Source organism: Brachypodium distachyon, chromosome 1, assembly GCF_000005505.3.
Source record: "Brachypodium distachyon strain Bd21 chromosome 1, Brachypodium_distachyon_v3.0, whole genome shotgun sequence".
NCBI classification, from domain to species: domain Eukaryota; kingdom Viridiplantae; phylum Streptophyta; class Magnoliopsida; order Poales; family Poaceae; genus Brachypodium; species Brachypodium distachyon.
The window spans coordinates 7,052,135-7,074,166 of NC_016131.3; the positions used below are offsets into that span (position 1 = coordinate 7,052,135).

General features: G+C 39.9%; 2 protein-coding genes across 3 annotated transcripts; one reads left to right on the forward strand and one right to left on the reverse strand.

Annotated features, from left to right (window-relative positions):
• The first annotated feature begins 2,308 nt into the window (after positions 1 to 2,308).
• Positions 2,309 to 18,675, forward strand: LOC100844515 (calcium-transporting ATPase 3, endoplasmic reticulum-type). 2 transcript variants are annotated; one of them, XM_010232176.3, is made up of 34 exons: positions 2,309 to 2,474; positions 2,579 to 2,629; positions 2,731 to 2,764; positions 3,140 to 3,157; positions 4,569 to 4,705; positions 4,807 to 4,881; positions 5,242 to 5,287; positions 5,990 to 6,049; positions 6,142 to 6,222; positions 6,442 to 6,527; positions 6,749 to 6,850; positions 7,036 to 7,089; positions 7,886 to 7,987; positions 8,451 to 8,509; positions 9,241 to 9,385; positions 9,570 to 9,677; positions 10,215 to 10,367; positions 10,469 to 10,644; positions 11,517 to 11,660; positions 11,957 to 12,068; positions 12,199 to 12,297; positions 12,381 to 12,526; positions 13,177 to 13,234; positions 13,420 to 13,512; positions 13,655 to 13,705; positions 13,809 to 13,940; positions 14,124 to 14,225; positions 14,967 to 15,021; positions 15,107 to 15,192; positions 16,355 to 16,503; positions 17,666 to 17,771; positions 17,894 to 17,947; positions 18,165 to 18,213; positions 18,322 to 18,675. In XM_010232176.3, exons 1-34 carry the CDS (start codon positions 2,442 to 2,444, stop codon positions 18,384 to 18,386), a joined length of 3,021 nt encoding a protein of 1,006 aa, XP_010230478.1. In that variant the 5' UTR covers positions 2,309 to 2,441; the 3' UTR covers positions 18,387 to 18,675. The 2 variants fall into 2 exon arrangements, with proteins under 2 accessions (XP_010230478.1, XP_003560240.1); XM_003560192.4 differs by having other exon boundaries at positions 2,310 to 2,474; positions 10,469 to 10,573; positions 11,464 to 11,660.
• On the reverse strand, positions 18,498 to 20,977 carry LOC106865739 (serine carboxypeptidase-like 18). Its single transcript, XM_014896442.2, has 3 exons — positions 20,582 to 20,977; positions 20,359 to 20,504; positions 18,498 to 19,748 (listed from the first exon to the last, which is right to left on the reverse strand). Exons 1-3 carry the CDS (start codon positions 20,761 to 20,763, stop codon positions 19,714 to 19,716), a joined length of 363 nt encoding a protein of 120 aa, XP_014751928.1. The 5' UTR covers positions 20,764 to 20,977; the 3' UTR covers positions 18,498 to 19,713.
• Between the last annotated feature and the right edge of the window lie 1,055 nt (positions 20,978 to 22,032).

The window sequence follows — 22,032 nt, forward strand, 5'->3', positions numbered from 1 at the left end:
CAGAAAGTTCTTTGCTATAATCTTCAACCATTTCTGCCTGTTAATTTTCAGCAAGCTGGAGTATCAATTTTTTTGACCGGATTGGAGTATCAATTTTCAATGCTAAGTTACAACAAGTAAGAGAAAAATGTTTTCTTGTGAATTCTCAGTTTCAGCTGCTATGGAACAGGTATGTTCTCAGTTTCAGATGCTGCAACGGTGATCAGGTATGTTCTCTGTTATGGAGCTGTTGCTGTTGTTATTGAGCTGCTGCTGCAATGGCGAGCAGACGCTATCTGCTGTTGATGGCAAACTAATCATGGAGTGCTAATCTTAAGTGCTCCGTTGGAGATTTCTGAAATGGATTCATGAAGTTGCTGCTGTTCCAGGCCAATTCCACAGCCAGTTAGCCGCCCGGGATCCGCGGCCGTCGCGCTATCGCACTATCCCCTGAGGAGTACGCCGACCTGCCGAGCGCCGAGGACTTTGCCGGGCATTCGCGGACGGGCAGCAGGCGGCTGCGTCGGTGCCGGTGCCGGCCTGTGCGAGCCGGTTCGCTGGAGGATGTCGGAGCCTGCCGCGCCGACGTGCGAGAAGCAGGAGGAGGGTGCGAGGAGCTGCTTGGAGCAAGACCGCCCGCACAGATGACGGAGGCGATGGAGGCACGAAAGGATGGAGGAAGGAGACAGCCCTTTGATTTTGCTTGTGTCTGGTTTTTCTTCAAAAAGCAAGTGATTGGTTTAATTTTATTTTCCGAGCGACTGTTTTTGTATGGGAAAACAGGCGACTGTTGTTGTACCATAAAACAAGCGTTTGCCATATAGACATACCCGAAATTTATGCCGACCATTTTAGTCTCGTTTTGTGTTGAACTTGAGAACTCCACGTCATAAGTTCTCACCATCCACCATAAATTATTGTTTTATGAGTTGGATTGTAGAGGAAAATGTCAGGTGGTTGAGCAAGCATTGGACCGAGCTGGATACATTTAGGGAATGGCCTTTTGGCCATGAAAAGCAAAACAACAAAAGCCCAACACTTATAGAATAATTTTAAGCATCATACTTGTTTTTTTCACACATTGCACATGTAATATTTGGTAGTACCTTTTTCCCTCAAACTATTAGACATGTTACATACACTAGTGGAATGCCCGTGCGTTGCTATGGATTGACAAACTTATGTGCGATTCAGGCGTTGTAGAATTGCAGTTCGCTCGCTCAAGAAATCCCTTTTGAGAAACTAATCTTGTATCTTGGGTGGAGCTCGAATTGACGAAGTTCCGGCAAGACGTCCGGAATGTCGCACACAGGCAGGCGGATTTCTGATAGTTTTTCTAGAATGAAGCAAGTTATATGTGATCGGCAGGCGACCTTGTGGATTGGAGTTGAAATTGTTGGACTGCCGTGTGCCTTCACCCACCATGTGTGGATTTAAAGGTCATGATTCGGACTCCTTAGCTAGTTAAGTTGGATTAGGACTTCCTAGCTACGTAGGATTTGGTCTCCTATTCTGTATTCTCTAATTGGGAATTTGGGCAATGATCGATCGAAGGCACGCATTGAGATCCATAGAGCTTATCTCCAACTCTTCGGTGATTGAACATAACGGTTGCTGGGCCTACTTGGCTGAGGCAGGGGCAAGCCCACCATGGATCTCGATCTTAGATGGGGAAACAGACGGGTTTTTTAGCGATCGGGTCGGACAGGTGCAGGCGCACAGGTTCATTGGTCCAGATCATACCGATTAGATGGGGAAACAGACAGGTTTTTTTTTATCGATCGGGACGGACGGGCGCACACCAACAGGTTTGTTGGGTTCGGATTAGGCGGGCTCGGTGGCAGCGGTGGTTATTTCGATGAAAACACATTCCGCCCACCGCTACCGTTTGTAATTTAATAGATACTAATAGATATCATAATGAGCTGAAATAACTTGGAATGACTATCACACGAACCATTCCTTCGCTTCACCACCAATTGCCATTTTCAGTTCTAGTTCAATGTTACACAATGATAATGCTAGGACCCAATTTGTTTGGGTTTCTGCTTCAGTTTTTGATACTTCTAGCCCTTTAAAAAACATTTTTCTGTTTACACATAAAATTAAGAAGCACGTCCGGAAATGCTTGCACGAAAAACACGGCCAACAATAATTTTGCCTCCTTGGCCAGGAAGCAAAGCAAAGCTAAAGCGTGCATCACTTGTGTCGCACTTCACTTCCCTGTGGGCCATGTGCCTGCGGTCGAGCCGGACCACCTGCAGCCGATCCTACGGCCACCTGTCCTCCTATTAGCAAATCCCACCGTTGCCAGAAACACCAAAGTCCAAAGCCAAAACCCAAAGTGAGAAATCCGGCCACTTCTCCGTTAGCCGCACCACCGTGATCAGTCCAGTCCTCCCCGCCTCGCCCCCTCCGTCCCCAAGCTTCCGCTCCCCCTCGCTCGTCGGCGCTGGTCTACCATGGAGGACGCCTACGCAAAATCTGTAGCGGAGGTAAGGCACCGTTGAGACGTCAAATCCCCTCGCGTTTTCGCTTGATCCCCTTCGCTGCTGCCGCCGCCGCCTCTCACGGATCTGGTCGCCCCCCGTCCTCGCAGGTGCTCGAAGCGTTCGGCGTGGATCGAACTAAGGGCCTCTCCGACTCGCAGGTGCTGCTTCGGAGCCATTTGGGTTGTGGATTTTTATCCGGGTACTTTGAAGGGGGTGGATTGGGTTGAACTGACTTGGTGTTTTTGGCTTGTGTGGGCAGGTGGAGCAGCATGCGATGCTTTACGGCAAAAATGGTGAGGAATTTCCTGCTGTCCTATTCGTTTTGATTGGAAAGTCACTGTAAGGGAGAACAACTCACATGTGTTAACTTCTCCAATGCCTGAATGAAATTGGGAAGTTACTTTAAGGGGCAACACCATGGCGTGAGTCCGAATTCTATGTCCATTGGCAAGTTTACTAAATTGATACAGCTTAGTTGTAATTCAGACCCCTGCTATTTCTAAGTAAAACTTGAAAGCTTCAAGACCACCTGTACAATCTTGAGGGCAGACATATTCCTGTTTTCATCTAATTTTGCATCGCGTTGTACACCCATTTTGATTATTCTTATCATTTTGTATCCTCTAACTGATTTGTGTACATTGTTTTCATGCATGGATTATCTTCAGTGTTACCCCAAGAAGAAAGTAAGTTATCAACTCTTAACCGCATTTATTTTATGCGCGCAATACATTTCATACTACCCGTATATACCTTTTTGTAAAGTGTTCTCCATCAGAAAATATTGGTGTTTCCTTTTTTAATCATAGGAACACAGATGGTCAATGAACTTCTCTGTAATAAAATAACATAAAATAAAATAAAATAAAATAAAATGTGTAAATATTGTCATTTAACAATTTTGGCATTATCTCTGATTGCTTACTGCACAATTGTAGAGTCAACACACTACATAAACCATATAAGCTGCTTCCATTTAGCCTTCGGTGCTATGTTTTATTATCATCTACTCTCTCTGAATATAAGTCTATGTGCACCGTGGATAAGCACCAAGTGCGCATTGAAACTACGAAATAGTTAACGATGTTGGGCCCCAAATACCCTATTAGTGGCATGCTACAGTTACTCAGCCTCTTCTTTAGAATTTAAATATGGGTAGAGAGCAAAAAATTGTTAATTATATGCTTGATTTCTTCAGCGTACTTACATTGTGAAACATTAATATCCAGACATTGGTCTTGTATTATGAAAAGGAGAGGTCACTGAGATGCGTAAGCTGTACTGTTTGGTAATTCTCATCTGAAAATGATTTTTTTAAGGTAGTCGGAAAATGTTGGGGTAGTAGTATAATAGTACAATGTTTAGGGGTATTTGCAGTATTGTAGTCTTAGTCTAGGATTTTGTCCTTGTTGTGCTTGCCCTATATGTGCACCCTTTGGGCTCTTCTAATGCATACACTTGGGTTGTTTCTTAACCACAGATACGAAAAATAACCCTAATACACATGTAGCAGTATACTACTACCCTTTATAATAGCTTGCTTTGCATATAATGTGTTAGAAAAACACCTAGTTTGGACGAGCAAAAAACTATTCTATAGTATTGGGCCTTTGTCCTTCTCTTCGCCTCCAGTTACAGAGTTAGGTTATTTGAAATTTATAAGGACCAATACGTTCTGTTTCTGGAGGAATTTACAACAAATTTATGGTGACGTATCAGGTGAAAACCTATATTCAGTGAAAACTTTCAAACCTAACCATTAGATCTCAAATAAACGGGTCAGATCAAAGTGGGACCTTGAATCACTTAAATGCATTTTAGGAAAAACCTCACAAGGTGGGATTCTCTATTTTTTTTTCCTCCATAAAATGTGTTTAAGTGATTAGAGGTTCCACCTTTTATCTGATCCGTTTATTTAAGATCTAGTGGCTAGGATCGGAAATTTTCACTGAATAGAGGTTTTCACCTGATACGTTCCCCAAATTTAAAATCAAAACGAACAGATAGGGATTTCAAGAAAGGAAAATCAGTAAAGAAAGAAATTTGGATTTGTGTACCCTTCATCATTCATATGTTAACATGAAGTTTCTGACCCAGGTACCCCCTTCTGGAAGTTAGTTTTGAAGCAGTTTGATGATTTACTTGTCAAAATATTGATAGCAGCTGCCGTAGTGTCCTTCCTTTTAGCTCGACTGAATGGTGAAACTGGATTAACAGCATTTTTGGAACCATCTGTAAGTTGATCCAGTTTGGTGGATATATCCTATGTGTGGAGAATGATCTCTGCCACATGCCGGCATTAACTAAAAAGGTGGCTTTTATTTTGATTGTATAGGTCATATTTATGATACTAGCAGCAAATGCAGCAGTTGGTGTGATCACAGAAACAAATGCTGAAAAAGCTCTCGAGGTTCTTATATCTAAGGCTATAATGTTGTTTTTAGTTCTGCATATCTGGTTTCTTTCTGTATGATATGGTTATTTTTTGCACATGTTGTGAAATTATGTGTGTGGCTTGAATCTTACTACCTTATTTTCTTTGTTTCCCTTTTCCCCTGCAAACACCTATTTATTATTATTATTATTATTATTATTATTATTATTATTATTATTATTTTGGAGCAATAGTTATTCAGAATGCTGATTTTGGTCCCAATCATCGTTTTTCTCTTATCTTATGCTAGTTAGTTATCGTTATCTTACATTATGCAACTACAATTGGATTGCAATGGCCATACTATTACTGACTCTTTTATACAAAAATCTATAGGAGTTGCGAGCATATCAAGCTGATGTTGCAACAGTGTTGCGCAACGGTAAGAAACGTTTTGAAATGATTGTTGCATTTCGATTGTGTTTAGCACATGTTCACACAGTTATTTATTCACACCCTTCTGACTGAACTTCTGCTAACTTATGACTATGATTTGCATCTACTCTTTAGTTTTGAAATCCAAAATATGGTTTTTTTAACCATTCCACTTGAAATAAATGAATCAAGTTCAACAGAATCCACTTGTTGTGACACATGTCATCGACACAGCAGGTAAGTTTGTGTGCAATGTCCACTTTTGGATATGAATCAAAATTCCCTGCAAATGCTGATGCCTCTGGTGCATTGCCGACTTATATTATGTAGTATTATGGAAGCATCATGCTAAAAAAGCAGATTCTTGTGCAAACCTTAGTTCCTGTTGATTTTTGCCCCCATATGTCTAGTACAGTAGGAATTGGGCTGCATTTGTAGTTTTTTTTTATCAAATCGTTTTGGAGGGCTGTAAGTTGAAAAAAAAAATGTTTTGACTAAGAGCAACAATATTTACTTACATCATACTTCCTTGCTGAAGTACTTTTATCAGCTTCCACTGGGACGAAGGTTCTTCTTGTGTTTGATGATTAGTGAAAATGAAGTGTTTATCTTGATATTTGTGATTGATATATCTTCAAAATATTACTAATGGTTTTTTAATCATAGTTATTTATATGATTGAGACACTTGTCAATCTTCAATTTGGTAGGTTGCTTTTCTATACTTCCAGCAACAGAACTTGTCCCTGGAGATATTGTAGAAGTGGGAGGTACTGTCCGATGCCATTTAAATGATTTCCATTGAATACATGCCGAGTGTGTTCCTGATGTAACTTGGTTACCTCTTGTTTTTAATGGATAGTTGGTTGCAAAGTTCCAGCTGACATGAGAATGGTCGAAATGCTAAGTCATCAACTGCGTGTTGACCAGGCAATTCTGACAGGTATTCTTTTTGTTTTCCTGTGCCATCCTCTTATTCATCCCAATATGAACCCTGAAGTTTAATAGTTCGTCGTGCCACTGGTTCCTTTTTTTTCATTCATGCATCGATCTGGCAATGTAGCTTTCACTAGAAACACTGTGTTAGGTGCATGCTATAATCCATCAACAGTTCTAATAGTAGTGTTTCTAAATCGTTTGTTTATTTTGTGGCTTATCCTAGGGGAAAGCTGTTCAGTGGCTAAAGAACTTGATTCAACTTCAGCAATGAATGCTGTCTACCAAGACAAAACAAACATTCTTTTCTCGGTAGGTGTATAGTAAACTGACTATGCCACTCAGTTCAGTTATTTTGGTAGTTACAATCATTTTTATATTGTTATAGTCTTGAACTGCTCAAATTCAAATCCCTGTCATTTTTGAGAACACATCTGGATGAACACATTCTCATCTTGATATTTGCTCATTGCAGCCACCCCCCAGTTGGTTCTTCTTAGCTTTACATGCTGTCTGCTGTCTTTGCTTCCCAGGGTACTGTTGTTGTAGCTGGTAGAGCAAGAGCTGTTGTTATTGGTGTTGGTTCTAACACTGCAATGGGAAGTATACGTGATGCAATGCTGAGAACAGAGGATGTAAGCATTCAATTTCCCTCTCATTTATATGTTATGAGAACATTGAATGATGATGATTCAATTCATTCAACTTATCCTGTCAAAATAAAAGAAAGTTCATTCAACTTATATGTTGTCACATTGACCTCACCGTGATGCTTTATATAGTGACGATTCTACTTCTGACAATATTCCCACACTTTCAGGAAGCAACTCCACTGAAGAAAAAACTGGATGAATTTGGCACTTTTCTGGCAAAGGTGGCTGGCCATGGTTTTTTCAACAAGTATAGAAAATAGAGCGGTATTACCTGAAAATTACAACTGAAGCAAATTTATGGAAACATTAATAAAAAGATAGCCTTATGAAGATTCCACAATGAAAGATAACCAAAACTGAATCTAGTTTACTTTGCTCAAGAGCCATAGTTGCTTAGTAGATCTATTTACATTTTTCTGGTAATACTACCTCCGTCCCATATTAAGTGTCGCAAATTTGTCTAAATACGGATGTATCTTGACAGATTTTAGTGTATAGGTACATGCGTATTTAGAAAAAATCGTGACACTTAATATGGGACGGAGGGAGTACATCTGTAATCAGCAATGTTATTTGTTTTATTTTGCTCCCGACTTTAGGTACTTTTCCCATTCTGTACTCTACGGTTTGATCCATCTCTTATTAATTAATTCACATGCCCTTTATTGGCAGTCATGTTTTTCCAAGCTGTAAGATTTACATATGTAAAATATACTCAAGTCACATGTACCTAGGGTTGCAGTTTCATGGCATGATGTATGTTTGATCGCTAGATGTGAGCATGATGTTAATCAGACAGTCAGGTGATTCTAGTTAATCAGTGCAAGCTTTCAACATAAGTTGTCTCAAGTGTATTTTATGAAAAATATTAAATGTGGTCGTCAGGTAAACTTTAAAATGGCACGGAAAATGAATGGAATAAAGTTGTGTTGACTGCGGATCACTAATTTTCAGGGATCATCATTTTGAAGTTCAAATATTTTTTAAGGCTTATCAGATTATGCCTTTTCTTTTCAGGTCATAGCAGGGATCTGTATTCTTGTTTGGGTTGTAAATATTGGCCATTTCCGAGATCCTTCTCATGGTGGCTTTCTTAGGGGAGCCATTCATTATTTTAAGGTATATATCACTATTTCTGTTCTATTTGAGCATACATTTCTTAGCATTTTGTTCATTGTAGGTTGACCACCAGTCTGCCACATATTCTCTTATTTCTACAAGCAGCAGAAATCTGGTTGTTGTCTTGTTGAGTCTTAAGTCACAGTGCAGAATTTGATAGACTGCATCTGCATGACCTAGTAGTGGTGCCATTCATGTTATAGTTATACCCTTGCTTAACAAATGTATGCGTTCTCGTCAGTAAATGCAGCTTCCTCTCGAGAAAAAATGACAAAGTTAGTGAATAATGAAGTGCACCAAGGCTATTTTATATTACACCTTACTTCATATACCCAAAGTTAGAATGACATGTACCTACAACTGAAGGGAGTAGCTGATTTTGCTACTTCCTACCCTTGTATAGTTAATTAGTTATACTGCTTGCATTTAACTATTATTAAGTATTACATCTAACTTTTGATAGGTAGCTGTTGCCCTTGCTGTTGCAGCCATTCCAGAAGGTCTCCCAGCTGTGGTAACAACGTGAGTTTCCTTACAAACACTATATAGGTTTTCAGTAGTGCCAAATAAAATTTCATGTGTGATACTGTTGATGTATGAACAAAAAATATCTAATTTGAATCTGTTAATGTAAGGGTACACTTAATAGTTCCGGATTTACCTGTTCTTTTTATATTATAGTTCTTCTCTTAATCAGTTACTCCCTCCGATCCTAAATTCTTGTCGTTGTTTTAGTTCAAATTTGTACTAAAACAACGACAAGAATTTAGGATCGGAGGGAGTAGCTTTTAATAAAGCAGGGAATGAAGTCATATTAAATGGTAAAGTTTGATCATTTGGAAGCTTGAAAGAGTGTATGACATGTTTTGGAATCATGTTTAAACAATTGTGAAGTAGCTAAGGATTGGCGTTTATTCATATCCACAGAACAAGTTAACTTTTCCATAGCTCTGTTAACCAGTCACCAAACTTCGCTTCCTCACGTATGTTGTGAACAGTTTCTACAGTGTGCCACAAGATTCGTCATTTTTACTCGACTGACCCATTGTGAAATGAGGGAGAGAATCGGTTGCATGCATTTGTCTCTGTCATGACTGGTCAAGAACCTAGAAACATGATACTGTGCATCACCAATCCTATCCTCCATCCGGATGTTTGAAGTTTCTTGTTCATTTTATATTGAAATATAGTGGTTTATCTTAGTTCCTTCTTGAAGTGAATATAACGTGCCATTGATCCCTTTTTGCTTCTAGGTGCTTAGCTCTTGGTACCAAGAGAATGGCTCGTTTGAATGCCATTGTCAGGTCTCTGCCCTCTGTAGAGACATTAGGATGCACTACAGTCATTTGCAGTGATAAAACTGGTACTCTTACGACAAACATGATGTCTGTATCCAAGGTGAATATTTCAGTTTACAGCTTTATTTATCTTTTAGGTTGCTCTTTTATTTTCCTTTTTTCCTTTTTGCATGCATAATTGCAGTGGGATAATATAATATGACCTTTAAGATTAAAGTCTGTTACACTTGGTCAATATATTATGTTCACCACATAACTAATAAGTGCTTTTAATAATATCCCAGGTATGCGTTGTGCGGTCTGTGCACCAGAGACCAATAACTGATGAGTACTCTATTAGTGGAACAACATTTGCTCCAGATGGGTTCATATATGACGCCGGTGAATTGCAGGTGTAATGATGTACTTCCCAGCTGTCATTAATTTGGGGATCTTTATAATGCATCAGCCTGAACCCTGTATTTTCATGTGTGTAACAACTGAAAGTTATACTTTCTTGAATGCAGTTTAAGAACACATTTTCTAGATGATACCAACTGTTTACAACCCAATGACCCATTACCCCTGATCAAGACTAGTCTTGCAGCCATTACTCAGCTAATGTCAGCTCTACCAGGGAATGTCTTGCATTAGAGTAGAACAACAGATTATGTCAGTGCATTACATAGGAACAGTAGACATAGGCACACGACCTTCTAGAGGTACACGGCTTTTGACACAGATGTACCACGACACCTCTAACCAGCAAGGAAAGTGTTAGGTCGTTGTAGATGGATCAATTCTGCAACCAGCTGTTTCAGTTATTATGCGACCTGTGAAATCCTTTGGGTTATTCATCAAGTGACCCATGATGCCCCTTAGGCAAACATTAATACATGTGCCATTTGGCTTTAGGAACTAACTTTTGAGAGGACTTTCATCTGTTGCAGCTGGAGTTTCCTCCTCAATCCCCATGTCTCCTTCATATAGCCATGTGCTCAGCTCTTTGCAACGAGTCAACATTACAGTACAACCCTGATAAAAAAAGTTATGAGAAAATTGGAGAGTCCACTGAAGTTGCTTTGCGTGTGCTGGTGGAGAAGGTCAGTGGTTAGTTATGGAATTGGCCTATCAATGCTTTTTTTTATTGATTTTATGGGATCATTCTCAATCTAATATTCATTTTTTTATTAAAAACTTTTAGGTCGGACTTCCTGGTTTTGATTCAATGCCTTCAGCCCTGAACATGCTAAGCAAGCATGAGCGTGCATCATACTGCAATCATTATTGGGAAAATCAGTTCAGAAAGGTTATATTTCTCTATGTTGACATTGCTACATTAACTCCCCACCCCCACCCCCTACGTCCATTAGTCCATTCGTGAGTGAACTTCCTTAATCATAGTATTGTTCTGCTAGCATACATACTGGATATTGCATCACATATGCATTGGCATTCTGACAGGGTTGGTGGATTATGATGCCATTGCACTATTGTGTCTTTAATATTTTTCGAACTGTTCAGCATTTTCCACGTTGTACCTAGCTGACTTGTATCAGGTAGCATTACTCTTAGTTGCTAAAATACATGTCAGGTACTTTATGCAATTATGCAAGGACTTTCATAGTTCTTATGGTAGCAGCAGCTGTTCTCCCATAGAGTGGAAGGCTTCAACAGTGTTTACCTATTTGCGTTGTTGAAGTCTAAGTGGATTGCCCTCCTTTCCCCATTAGCTTGAGCTTTTAGGTAGACTGGTTTGGTGCTTGAAACTCAATATGGTATCAGAGCCAAGAGGTCTTGAGTTCAAGACCTGGCTGGCGCAATTAAATTGCAGCCCACTTTCGGTCCATGTTTAGGCCAGAGGGAGCCACGCACGAGGGTGGGTGTTGAAGTATAAGTGGATTGCCCTCCATTCCCCATCAGCTTGAGCTTTTGGGTGAACTGGTTCGGTGCATGAAACTCAATATGCGTAGTTACTTATCTTAATTCACTATTTAGTTAAACTACAGTTGACACGTAGATGAAATGTTATCTGTTATGTTGCTCAAACTTTGATGATATTGCCTGCGGAAGAAAATCATTTTTCCTATGCTGTATAACGTGATTCATTTAACTTATTTATCTTATATTTTGATTCTATTTCTTCAGTTTATGGTACCAAAGTTCTTACGATTTGTTATTTTCTGATTTATTCTTTAGATATCAGTTTTAGACTTCTCCCGAGATCGCAAAATGATGAGCGTTCTTTGCAGTCGAAAACAACAGGAGATCATGTTTTCAAAGGGTGCCCCTGAAAGTGTAATGGCTAGATGCACACATATATTGTGCAACCATGATGGTTCTTCTGTACCATTGACTATGGACATACGTAATGAGCTGGAGGCTAGATTTCAAAGGTTAGCCTTTTCATGTTGTTTTTAGGTTCACAAGGTTGCATGCTTCTAGATGGATGTGACTGCGTTATTGGAATATTCAATTCACATAGTCAGATTTAACAATAGAACTGACATATTTCTATTATGGGACCTTTGTAATTCTGACCAAACCCCACCACTGTTGGATCATTATCAATAGAACTGACATATCGTCTGTTGGGTGATTCTGTTGTTTTTCTCTGGATATACTCGTCACCCTCCTGTTTTTGAAATCAAACGTTTAGTTGAATATGTTCAATGATCTTCAAATACTTCAGTTTTGCAGGAAAAGATACCCTAAGGTGCTTAGCATTAGCATTAAAACGAATGCCAGAAGGTCAACAAAGTCTTTCCTATGAAGATGAGACAAATCTCACATTTATAGGATTGGTATGCTTTGTCACTCCTGGTTTCACACGTCCTTTTTGAAGTCTTCTATGTCTGATTGACCAATTCATGTCAACTAAGATTGTAGTGACATAATAATCAATGACTATAAGTTCTTTTGCTACCGGTTTAGGTTGGGATGCTTGACCCTCCAAGAGAAGAAGTTTGTGATGCTGTCCAGTCTTGTATGTCTGCAGGGATTCGTGTTATTGTTGTTACTGGGGATAACAAGGTTGGTGGGCATATTGATTTTTTGTTTGTTTGCTCGGAGACCTTATATGCTAGTGGTGAGAAAATAAACTTGTGCTATTTTAGTCCACTGCAGAATCTCTGTGTCGGCAAATTGGTGCTTTTGAGCATTTGGATGACTTTACTGGGTATTCATATACAGCATCAGAATTCGAAGGGCTTCCTCCCTTGGAAAGGGCAAATGCATTGCGAAGGATGGTTCTGTTTTCCAGGTGATTTGAGTGTCATTACCTTTCTAGAATTTAGGATGTAGCTACCCCCTAATGGGTAATGACGCCAATATCCCTGTTTCTCTTTTAATCAGCTCCATGAACTTAAGGAGTATAATGCAAAATGCTGCAGCATTACTGTATGAAAAATGCTTTTATCCAGTGTTCAGGAATTGGGACACCCAGCTCACTACTGATGTACTTGCTGTCTATATGCTTGATTGTTTGGCGGCTACCAGAGCTCAGTGGAGAAAAATAATGCTGTGCACTTGTACTAGGATCTTGCTAGCTCTAGTGACAAGTGGTCGTAATTTAATCCAATGACTGAGGTTGGAGTTCTGGTTGGAGTGGAGTTCCTACTAGATAATTTGTTCCCATATTGAGTGCCTTGTTACTTCCGATATAGATCATCTACGCCATTCACCATCACAGTTTTGAGTAGTAATTATCTCTTCACTCTATCAGCACCTAATGGCATGGAACATAATATATGCTTACCTATGTGGCAAGTGACAAAATTGGGCTTTGTGATAAATCAGACAAAAAGTTGAATTTTTTTTATCCATCAATGAATCTATGAACTAATCACCACTGTCCAGTTTTGCATTCTCGACTGCCTTTCTGTTCCTGAAAAGTTTTACTGGATGGTGCAGAGTGGAACCTTCTCATAAAAAGATGCTTGTTGAAGCCTTGCAATCACAAAATGAAGTGGTAAGCCTGTACATTTATGCACAAATTCCATCTGTTGACAAAGTTTCTATTGAGACTTTTTAGTCATATGATAAATGGATTTATTTAATTGCCATGGAATTGATCACGGTAATTTATGCTTCACTTTTGCCATTCTTCATGAAATAATTCAGTTTATGCAATACCATGTTCCTTTCACATGCAAGGTTGCAATGACGGGTGATGGTGTCAATGATGCACCTGCCCTGAAGAAAGCAGATATAGGAATAGCAATGGGATCAGGAACTGCAGTTGCAAAGGTATTGCTACTATGGATGGGAAGTTAATAGGGACATTGCATTGTCTTGCGCTTTCTTTTCTTTCATAAATTATTCTATTCATTTTAGCTGCTTTTACAGGCTTTCTTGTATTTGATGCACTTATGTTTACTTTCTATTTCAGAGTGCTTCAGACATGGTATTGGCTGATGACAACTTTGCTACAATTGTCGCAGTAAGATTGTGTCCTCATCGAATAACATACAAATAAGACATGGCCACTGGATCTTATTATGCTCTTCTGTTCACTTAAACTTTTTATTATCATCTGTTCATAGGCTGTCGCAGAGGGAAGGGCCATATATAATAACACCAAGCAATTTATTCGGTACATGATTTCATCAAATATTGGGGAGGTAGTTTGTATTTTTGTGGCAGCAGTGCTTGGAATGCCTGACACACTTGTACCTGTGAGTCAAAACTCTTTCTTAGTTGCTATGTTTCTTGAGATGAGATAATGTGGCATGTTTACCTTGCTTCGTGTACTTGCTAACATAAATTTCTTGACATCCATAACATTCATATTTGTGGAGCATGCAGATTTTATAACTGGATGAAAAATCAGTTCACATCTCTATTCCATCTCTTTGTAGGTCCAGCTACTCTGGGTAAACCTTGTCACTGATGGGTTGCCTGCAACTGCAATTGGTTTTAACAAGCCTGATGGCAACATCATGACAGTTAAGCCTCGTAAGGTAATATAAAAATGGTCATGTACCTGATGGGAAGGATCTTTCCATCTTATTCATTATTGGAAAGGATGTACAACTTATACATGGGCCAATCTTTGCTAACAGGCCTATACATGTATTTGTACTTAACAGTGTTAAATAGCTAGTCAAAATTCATGTTCATAGCTTCTTGTTAACCTTTTTGTATAAAACATCGTGCATTTTAGTTTCGCCCCATTACTACTGTAAACTTAAGTTAAATTTGGCTTAAGCAGTTGACTGTATTAGTATAGTCAGTAATTTATCAAGCTTGACTATGTAGCTGTTCTGGAGTATTAGAAGTTCTGAACTCTTCTACCAATTGTGAAATAGAGCAAGTCCATAGCAAAAAGGGCTTACAAAAGCCTCATTTTTTCATGATTTAAAATCCTTTGGCACAGGAATATTGTCAAGTGCTATTAACTGGATGTTGCAGTGGCTGAAGTCCCTTTCTGTTACTTTTGCTTGCGCATATTATGCTCCATGTGTACACTGGATTCCTTGTTGCATCCATGAGAACTCTTTACTTATTTCCTTTTAATTACTGCACAACGACTTATATGCTATCTGAAAACATGAGTTATACATTGATGAGTACTATTGCTAGGTATTGGTCAAAAAGTACGAATTGCTTGGTAGGTCAGTTCAAGTTGTAGCTATGGTTTATATTTTCTAGTCTGTCCAGTCTATTGAAATGCTCTTTAACACTGCATATTTGTATTGCAGGTTAACGAAGCTGTGGTCAGTGGATGGCTCTTTTTCCGTTATTTGGTCATCGGTGGTATGCACTTGTTGCTTGTATCTACTTATTGTTAGCTTTGCTTCCGTAAATGTTTTGTTTGTTTCTTACAGTTTTTCTAATGCAGCTTATGTTGGTCTTGCTACTATAGCGGGGTTTGTTTGGTGGTTTGTTTATTCTGAAAATGGTCCTAGATTGCCATACTCTGAATTGGTAAGCTGGAAATTCGAAATTCTTTCCCACTTTTGCACTGTTACTTATGGTGTTTTCCGGGAACTCTGGAACTGCAATAATGCCTATACCTGATTGTAGGGCTTACAATCAACCACAGAAGTTTATACTCGACATGATATCCCTATAGTCTGTAGTACAGTTGCGTTGGTATCAAATATTTCTGCTGTTGGCACTGTTTGCTTATCTCATTGGGTTGCATTTTCCGGGAGATCTTGGTGACACATGCTTGAGTGAGCCTTACCAAGAAACCTTGTTATTTGTTTGTCGAAGGAAAACAATAGCAGCGAACTCTGCTGTTACTTTTTCATATTGAAACAAACTGTATGGAAGACAATGGAAAACCCTTTCTATTTGATAGGAACTTGGAACTCAAGTAGGTTTAAGATGATTTTTTTGAGGACTCAGAGGATTGCGCTGAAGTATTTTCTTAGCATTGATTAATTTAGCACTGTGGTTAATCATAGCGTGCGCCAACAGATCTGCACTGTAAAGTTATGAAACATTGAAACTGGTTCAGGATGGGCCATAATCATATTTTGCCAGCGTACTCAAATCTGCTTATACAAAGAGATTCTTGCTCTTGTGCCTCAGGTTAGATGGATGGACAGATAGTGAAGTTTTAAACTTCCAATTTATATGGTTGTTTGGATGTACTGAATAAAAGGAAAAAACACTTGCATATAAAAAAGTTCTGGCCCACAGCCAGAGCCAGTTAGAAGTGGGCTTTCTTCCCAAGCAGATTTTGTTCGCATATTTGAGCATGTAGAATTTGACTAGTTCCTCCTGGTCTATTGGCCATCTATTTGATTTTAAAAGAAATCAGACTTTGATCTGAATTATCAATGGTACGTTGCCTCTGGATCTCACAGCGATGGTTGGTTATCGCTTGTACTTTTTACCCCTTCCTTACCACTGAATCATTGCTCACTTGCATATTTGCGATTTTGTATAGCTTGATTCATTATGTTTGTGTATACTGAACTCATCATTGATAGATTGGTATTGTTCCTCTCCCTCTACATGCCTGCTTTACAGTGTTCCTTATGGTCTATTTTCCCCTTATTTATCTTGTTTCTCAATGCGGTCTTATGAAGCATTACTGATTCTGTGACATCTGAATATCTTCCTTTTCCTATTGCAGGTCAATTTTGATTCATGTTCAACCAGGCAAACTTCATATTCTTGCAGCATCTTTGAGGATCGTCATCCATCAACAGTTTCAATGACTGTTCTTGTTGTTGTCGAGATGTTTAATGCGTTGAATAACCTAAGTGAAAATCAGTCTCTCCTGTAAGAGCCCTTATTCCTCATCTCTTTCAACGTTTTGAGCATAAGTCTTTTACTATTAGCACACAATACCGATACAACCATGTACTAGTTGTAATGCAGTAATGCACAGAAAACTTTTGCTTTGGTTGGAGCTTTCGATTCTCTGTGTGTGCAACTTTCTCTCTCGATTGACCTGTAAATGAACACTTGTATCTATTTTCTTCATGTGCAGAAGGTAATCTTAGATATCTGCTTAGCCTGCTTAACAATCCAATTTCCCCTGTAATAGCCATGTGTGTTTCTATGTAATTAGGAACATTTTTTAAAATATTGCAGCATAATCTAAGTGGGTTACATCTACGAATCTCCATTTTAGGTGGCACATGTTCAACTGTGCATTGTCTCTTGTTACATATTCCCAAACATCAATTCTTTTTTCTCCCATCAACCATTCAAAATCCATCTAGAAAATTGTTCTAATGTGCACAAAGCCTCAAATATGTGGAAGAATCTGTAGTATCCTGTCTTATTTGAATAACTGCAGTGCGATAATATCAGAAGTATACCTCCTTGATAGTTGGTGTTATCTTGTGATGTAATACGGAGTAGTATTTGCTATTGAGACAAAGCCAGCTACTTGTTTTTGTTTGGGCCCCCTTTATTTCTGTTAATGATAATAACAGGTGTCTCTGAAACAGGGAAAACTATATTGGTTATTAAAAAACAATATCATGGGGCAGACAAAGTTTGCCCTGTTCTAAGAAATGAATATGGATTTGCGAAAAAGTATTATTGTTTTTTTGAAGGTATCATTGTTTTGAAGAAGTTATGAAAATGTGACAGTGAACTAGATATTAAAGCATACATGAGACAAATGTGAAAATATAGACAAAATTCAATACATTTCAAACAAATGTGGGCCCTGCAGCTGCAAGCAACTGCATTTTTTAACCTATGAGGGGTCAGCACTTGGCAGTAAGGCTGGTAACCACCAGTTTAACATCTGAGATATTTTGTACTGCTGTGAAAAGCTTGTGCACCTGCAAAATATCTGTACTCATATCTGGCGCAGAGGCATTTGTCCTGCTTGTAACCTTTGGCTGTATGCTTGATGTAGGACATGCTTAATATATAAATGAGTTTACATAATCTGAAATCATTTTCTGCACTTCCCTTTCATCAGTGTCATTCACCCATGGAGTAACCTATGGCTTGTTGGGTCAATCATTCTGACAATGCTTCTTCACATGTCAGTCTTGTATATGGAACCCCTGTCAGCTCTTTTCTCAGTAAGTCATCCATCTTCATTTCTATGTACCTACACTATGCAGTTGGTCATGTGGTCATTTGTTCTTTATAGCTTATACTAATTCCCAAGGACATCTTGATAAAACATGGTTTAATTATGCAGGTGTCTCCATTATCTTTGGCTGAGTGGAAAGTTGTTCTCTATCTATCCTTCCCTGTTAGTATTTTCTTCTACCTTGACTTCCATTGTTATTGAATTTCTGGTAAACCTAATATTTGCATATTAAAAAATGGCGAGGACATGTAGGAATTTTGCCCTGGCACAAATTTTGTTTAAGCAGTAGCTAGCTGGTTAAGAACTGAACACTCGATATGTTCCTTTTGCACTTGTTAAACTTCTCGTTACTTGATGGAGTAATTTATCTAAATATTAGGTAATTTTGATTGATGAGGTTCTGAAATTTTTCTCAAGAAGCTCTCGAGGTATGTTCTGTAACCGCACATTTTTCCTTGAAATTAGTTCTTCTGTGAATGGTTTGATCAGTTAATATTATTGTAGTTAGCCAGAGCTGATCATTTTGTTATTTGCAGCCCGGTTATCCCCTTTACGGTTATGGAGACGGGAGATACTTCCAAAAGAAGCTCGGGATAATTAATTTTAGGATTCAGCAGACTGAGATTGATATAGACATGAAGCTCGACTTTTAGTTGCGGTAAAACTGATTTTGGCTAATCTTTTGGAGTTGAACGCTGACAACATTGTAGGATTCTTTTTTTTTGTGTACCTCGTTTTGTGGATTATGCCAAAACAACGATTAGCATGAACTACACGATCTGTTAATGTGAAAAGATGAGTGAAGGCACTTTTGGATGTATGTTGTAATATCTAGTAGTTATATATGGGCAGAATGTTCGTACTTGTAATGGACACTTCAGTCGTGTTTTCTTATGGGAGATCTCTCCCAAGTGTTGCTTCACGTCTTCAATTTTGGGTGTAGAATACAATAGAAGTTTCCGAAACTTGTAATTTGTGGAAGGGGAAAATGCCTTTGATGGTACAATAATGGATGCATATAGAGTCAGCGTCCTGCCGTGTGTAATGCCCATTTGCATGCACGTGCACTAGATTCTATAAATTGCAGTTTAAATACTTTTTTTGGAAAAGAAAAGAATTCATATTGACCACTGTACAGAACATCATTCCTTTTACCATATCTTCGTCTATATCCTGATCCAGCATCTCTTCAGTTTCCTTGTGCGAGATGCTTCTCGTGCCCTCTGTACTGATTCTTCGCGGCAAACAAGTTCGTTCTGAATAACTTGCTGGCAGGTGGCCATGGAACCCGGGGAGATGGGTGACCACCGCCGCCGAGCGCGAGAGCGGAAGCCGCGGCAGGAGAAGCAGGAGGAGGCAGGGCAATAGATTATAGATGCAGAAACAGCGAGGAATGGCTCTGGAATCCGGGGAGATGAGCGGAGTGCCCATCGATCCGGAAGAATTTCGCAGTAGGTGATCTTCTTGTGCTAATCGACTGGAACGGACCGTCAACCCGCGTGGACCATATAAAATGTTGATTTGATACATTATTTCTGAATTCACATTTACACGTTGAGAGAAGCAAACATAGGGAACTATCTGCCTTAGGCCCCGTTCGAATCTACCACTCCCCTTCAATTTCCCTCCGATCCACTCCATTACTGGCCGGGAATGGTGCAACCGAATTAGGCCTTAACTAGAAAAATAAAACGATGCAAGCAGAGGCGTTAGTAGAGGTGCAACATGGTGACCCTCAGGGTATCTTTTGACCCTACTTAGTTCAAACAAATGAACTAGTTTTTCAAAAAGTTGTGTCATTTTAAATTTTTAGTTTATTTGGTTGAACTAAGAAGGGTCAAAGGGTACCCTGAGGGTCAAAAATTTGCAGCTCTAGGTGTTAGAGAGGCTCAATGTCCAGCCACCGTCGGACCATGGCAAAACACTCTTCAGGCTGCTACGCTGGGGCAACATGACCACCATCCTGCGGAAACAAACAAAAAAAAGAACATCATGGGTACCACATGGTTCTATATGGTTCGATGTGGCGGACACGTGGCATGTTTAAGTCCCAGCGAACTTTTTTTGGACTAAAGTGACACAGTAGGTCCAGTTTAGAAGTTTAAGTGTGCGTTTTTCGAGTTCGTGGACTAAATTGTTCATTTTTTCCGAGTTCGTGAACTAGTGATGTATTTTACTTTTTATATTTTATAAAATTAACTATGCCTAGTTGATTTACAGCTTTTACATATTGCTGTAATTATCCTATTCGATTATGGCTTGCCATGTAAAACTTTCAGAGTTAATTAGTAGTGTATGTTTTGGCCTACAGGAAATTCTTAAGACTGGAAAGAAAAATAAGAAAGAGAGACATCTTCATCGGCATGGACGAACATCCCACCTTGGTCCATGACAACGGGTTATGTACCAATTGCGGCAAGCGGCCATTGTAAGGCGCCAACACGAACTTCACAGGACCCGAAGTGCAAAGTGACGATTGGATCAGATAGATATCGCTAGCTGTAACCGTAAGCCTGCACTAATGCGAGAAATCTGAACTTCTACGTGTATATATAGTAATCCGGTGGACTAACCAATTTCGAAGGCGAGGGCGCTGAAGACGGAGCAGCGGGGCCCGCCCGTCAGCCACAGGATCACGGGGTCCGTGGCGGGGCTCCTCTCAGACTCGACGAAGTAGTAGAAGAGCTCCGTGCCGGTCTCCTCCTCCACGCTCACGTACCTGCATTATCTCTTTTCGGCTATGAGCATCGATTGCGCCCATTTGAGGATCGAACTGAGCTTACAATGCGCGCTTACCCGGTCTCGAGGTAGAAGGGCAGAGGGCCATCGAACCCTGGAAGGTGGGTGACCACCTTATGTGCGGCGGCCGAGCGGGAGAACGGCAGAAGCAGGAGGCCGGCAACGAGATTCAGCAGCAGCAGCAGCAAGAGGTGGCATTGCCCGGCAGCCCGATGCGTCTGGAGAAGCTTGAACGGCATCTTTTCCTCTCCTCTTTTGTCTGCTGGGCGGGCACGCCCTGGTGCTGCTGCTCACGCAGACTTTCGATCCCAGCTGAATGCAAGGTACACGAAGCCATTATTTCACCTGTGTTGGGTTGCCAGATAAGATAATAGGCCGTGAAGTGATTGATAGAGCACCCACTCGTCAGTGATTGGTTATCACGATAAATTATTTATTGATTGCGGTGGCAATGTGGCATTCAGGTACCACAGGGACAAGTCGACCGGTCACTCTGACCATGTGAAACTTGCAATCGAATGCATGCCGTTGGATTGATTAACTGCTACTCCTACTTTTGAACTAGGTTTCGCTCAGTCACAACTCGAGATGATTGTGTATTTTTGTTTCCAGTTTATCAAAATCCGTCCTATTAAGCATTTGACAGGAAAATCAATAATATGGGCCTACATGTAAGGTCCTTTCCTTTTTCATTGGACCCCTTGATCTTTTTCTTTTTTCTCTGGACCCACTCATCTTCTTCCCTACACATCTTGTCGGCGGCGGAAGCAGGAGATGTAGCCGGCCGTGGAGGGGATGGAGCCGGCCACAGTAGAGGGATGCAGCGGGCCACAGCGCCGAATCCCTACAAACGCGGGGCGCCCCAATTCCTAGAAACGAGGTACCCGCGGCGGTGCGGTCGGGTGGGGCCCCAATTCCGGCAGGCGGGCGGTGCGGCTGCAGGGCGGGCGGGTCCTTGTTCTTCTGGCAATGGTCCTCACAGCAGCAGATTGAGAAAACCAAGGGGCTGAGTGAAAAATCGAGGGACCAGATTGACCTTACACGTAAGCCCAGCTTGTCAGTTTTTCTATCAAAATGCTTTGAGTGAAAAATAATTACCCCGAGAATAGTACTTATATTACAAGCTCCTCAAGTTATGTCTAAGTGAAACCATATCCTCAAAAGTAGTAGTTCTGTGAAATTTACTCTGTTCTTATAAAAAAAAAGTTACGATGTTTGATTTATTGTCAAATGGTTTAAACTGATAAATTTAGACGAGGTGGAAAAACTTACGACACAGTTGCCAGCTGAAAAATAAATCTTTTCATTATGGTCTGTCGAAACTCTTACCTCAACTTGAGTGGTTTGTGAAATTTACTCAATAAAACTACGCACAAAACATAGAGGAAACAAAAGTAAATAACACCAATACTATTGTCGTACAGTTAACCGGGAGACAAATACGTATAGATTGAATGGGGAGTAAACAAGTGACATGACACACAACGAGTTACACACGATCTTTTTAC

Excerpts from the sequence above, each read along its gene's own strand:
- LOC100844515 (XM_010232176.3), top strand. The coding sequence starts at position 2,442 with ATGGAGGACGCCTACGCAAAATCTGTAGCGGAG. Across the intron at positions 6,851-7,035 it reads CAATGCTGAGAACAGAGGAT|GAAGCAACTCCACTGAAGAA; the intron begins GTAAGCATTCAA and ends CCACACTTTCAG. Across the intron at positions 12,298-12,380 it reads TTGTTACTGGGGATAACAAG|TCCACTGCAGAATCTCTGTG; the intron begins GTTGGTGGGCAT and ends GTGCTATTTTAG.
- LOC106865739 (XM_014896442.2), bottom strand. The coding sequence starts at position 20,763 with ATGCCGTTCAAGCTTCTCCAGACGCATCGGGCTGCCGGGCAATGCCAC. Across the intron at positions 20,505-20,581 it reads CCCTTCTACCTCGAGACCGG|GTACGTGAGCGTGGAGGAGG; the intron begins GTAAGCGCGCAT and ends GAGATAATGCAG. Across the intron at positions 19,749-20,358 it reads CGCCCTCGCCTTCGAAATTG|GATGGTGGTCATGTTGCCCC; the intron begins GTTAGTCCACCG and ends TTGTTTCCGCAG.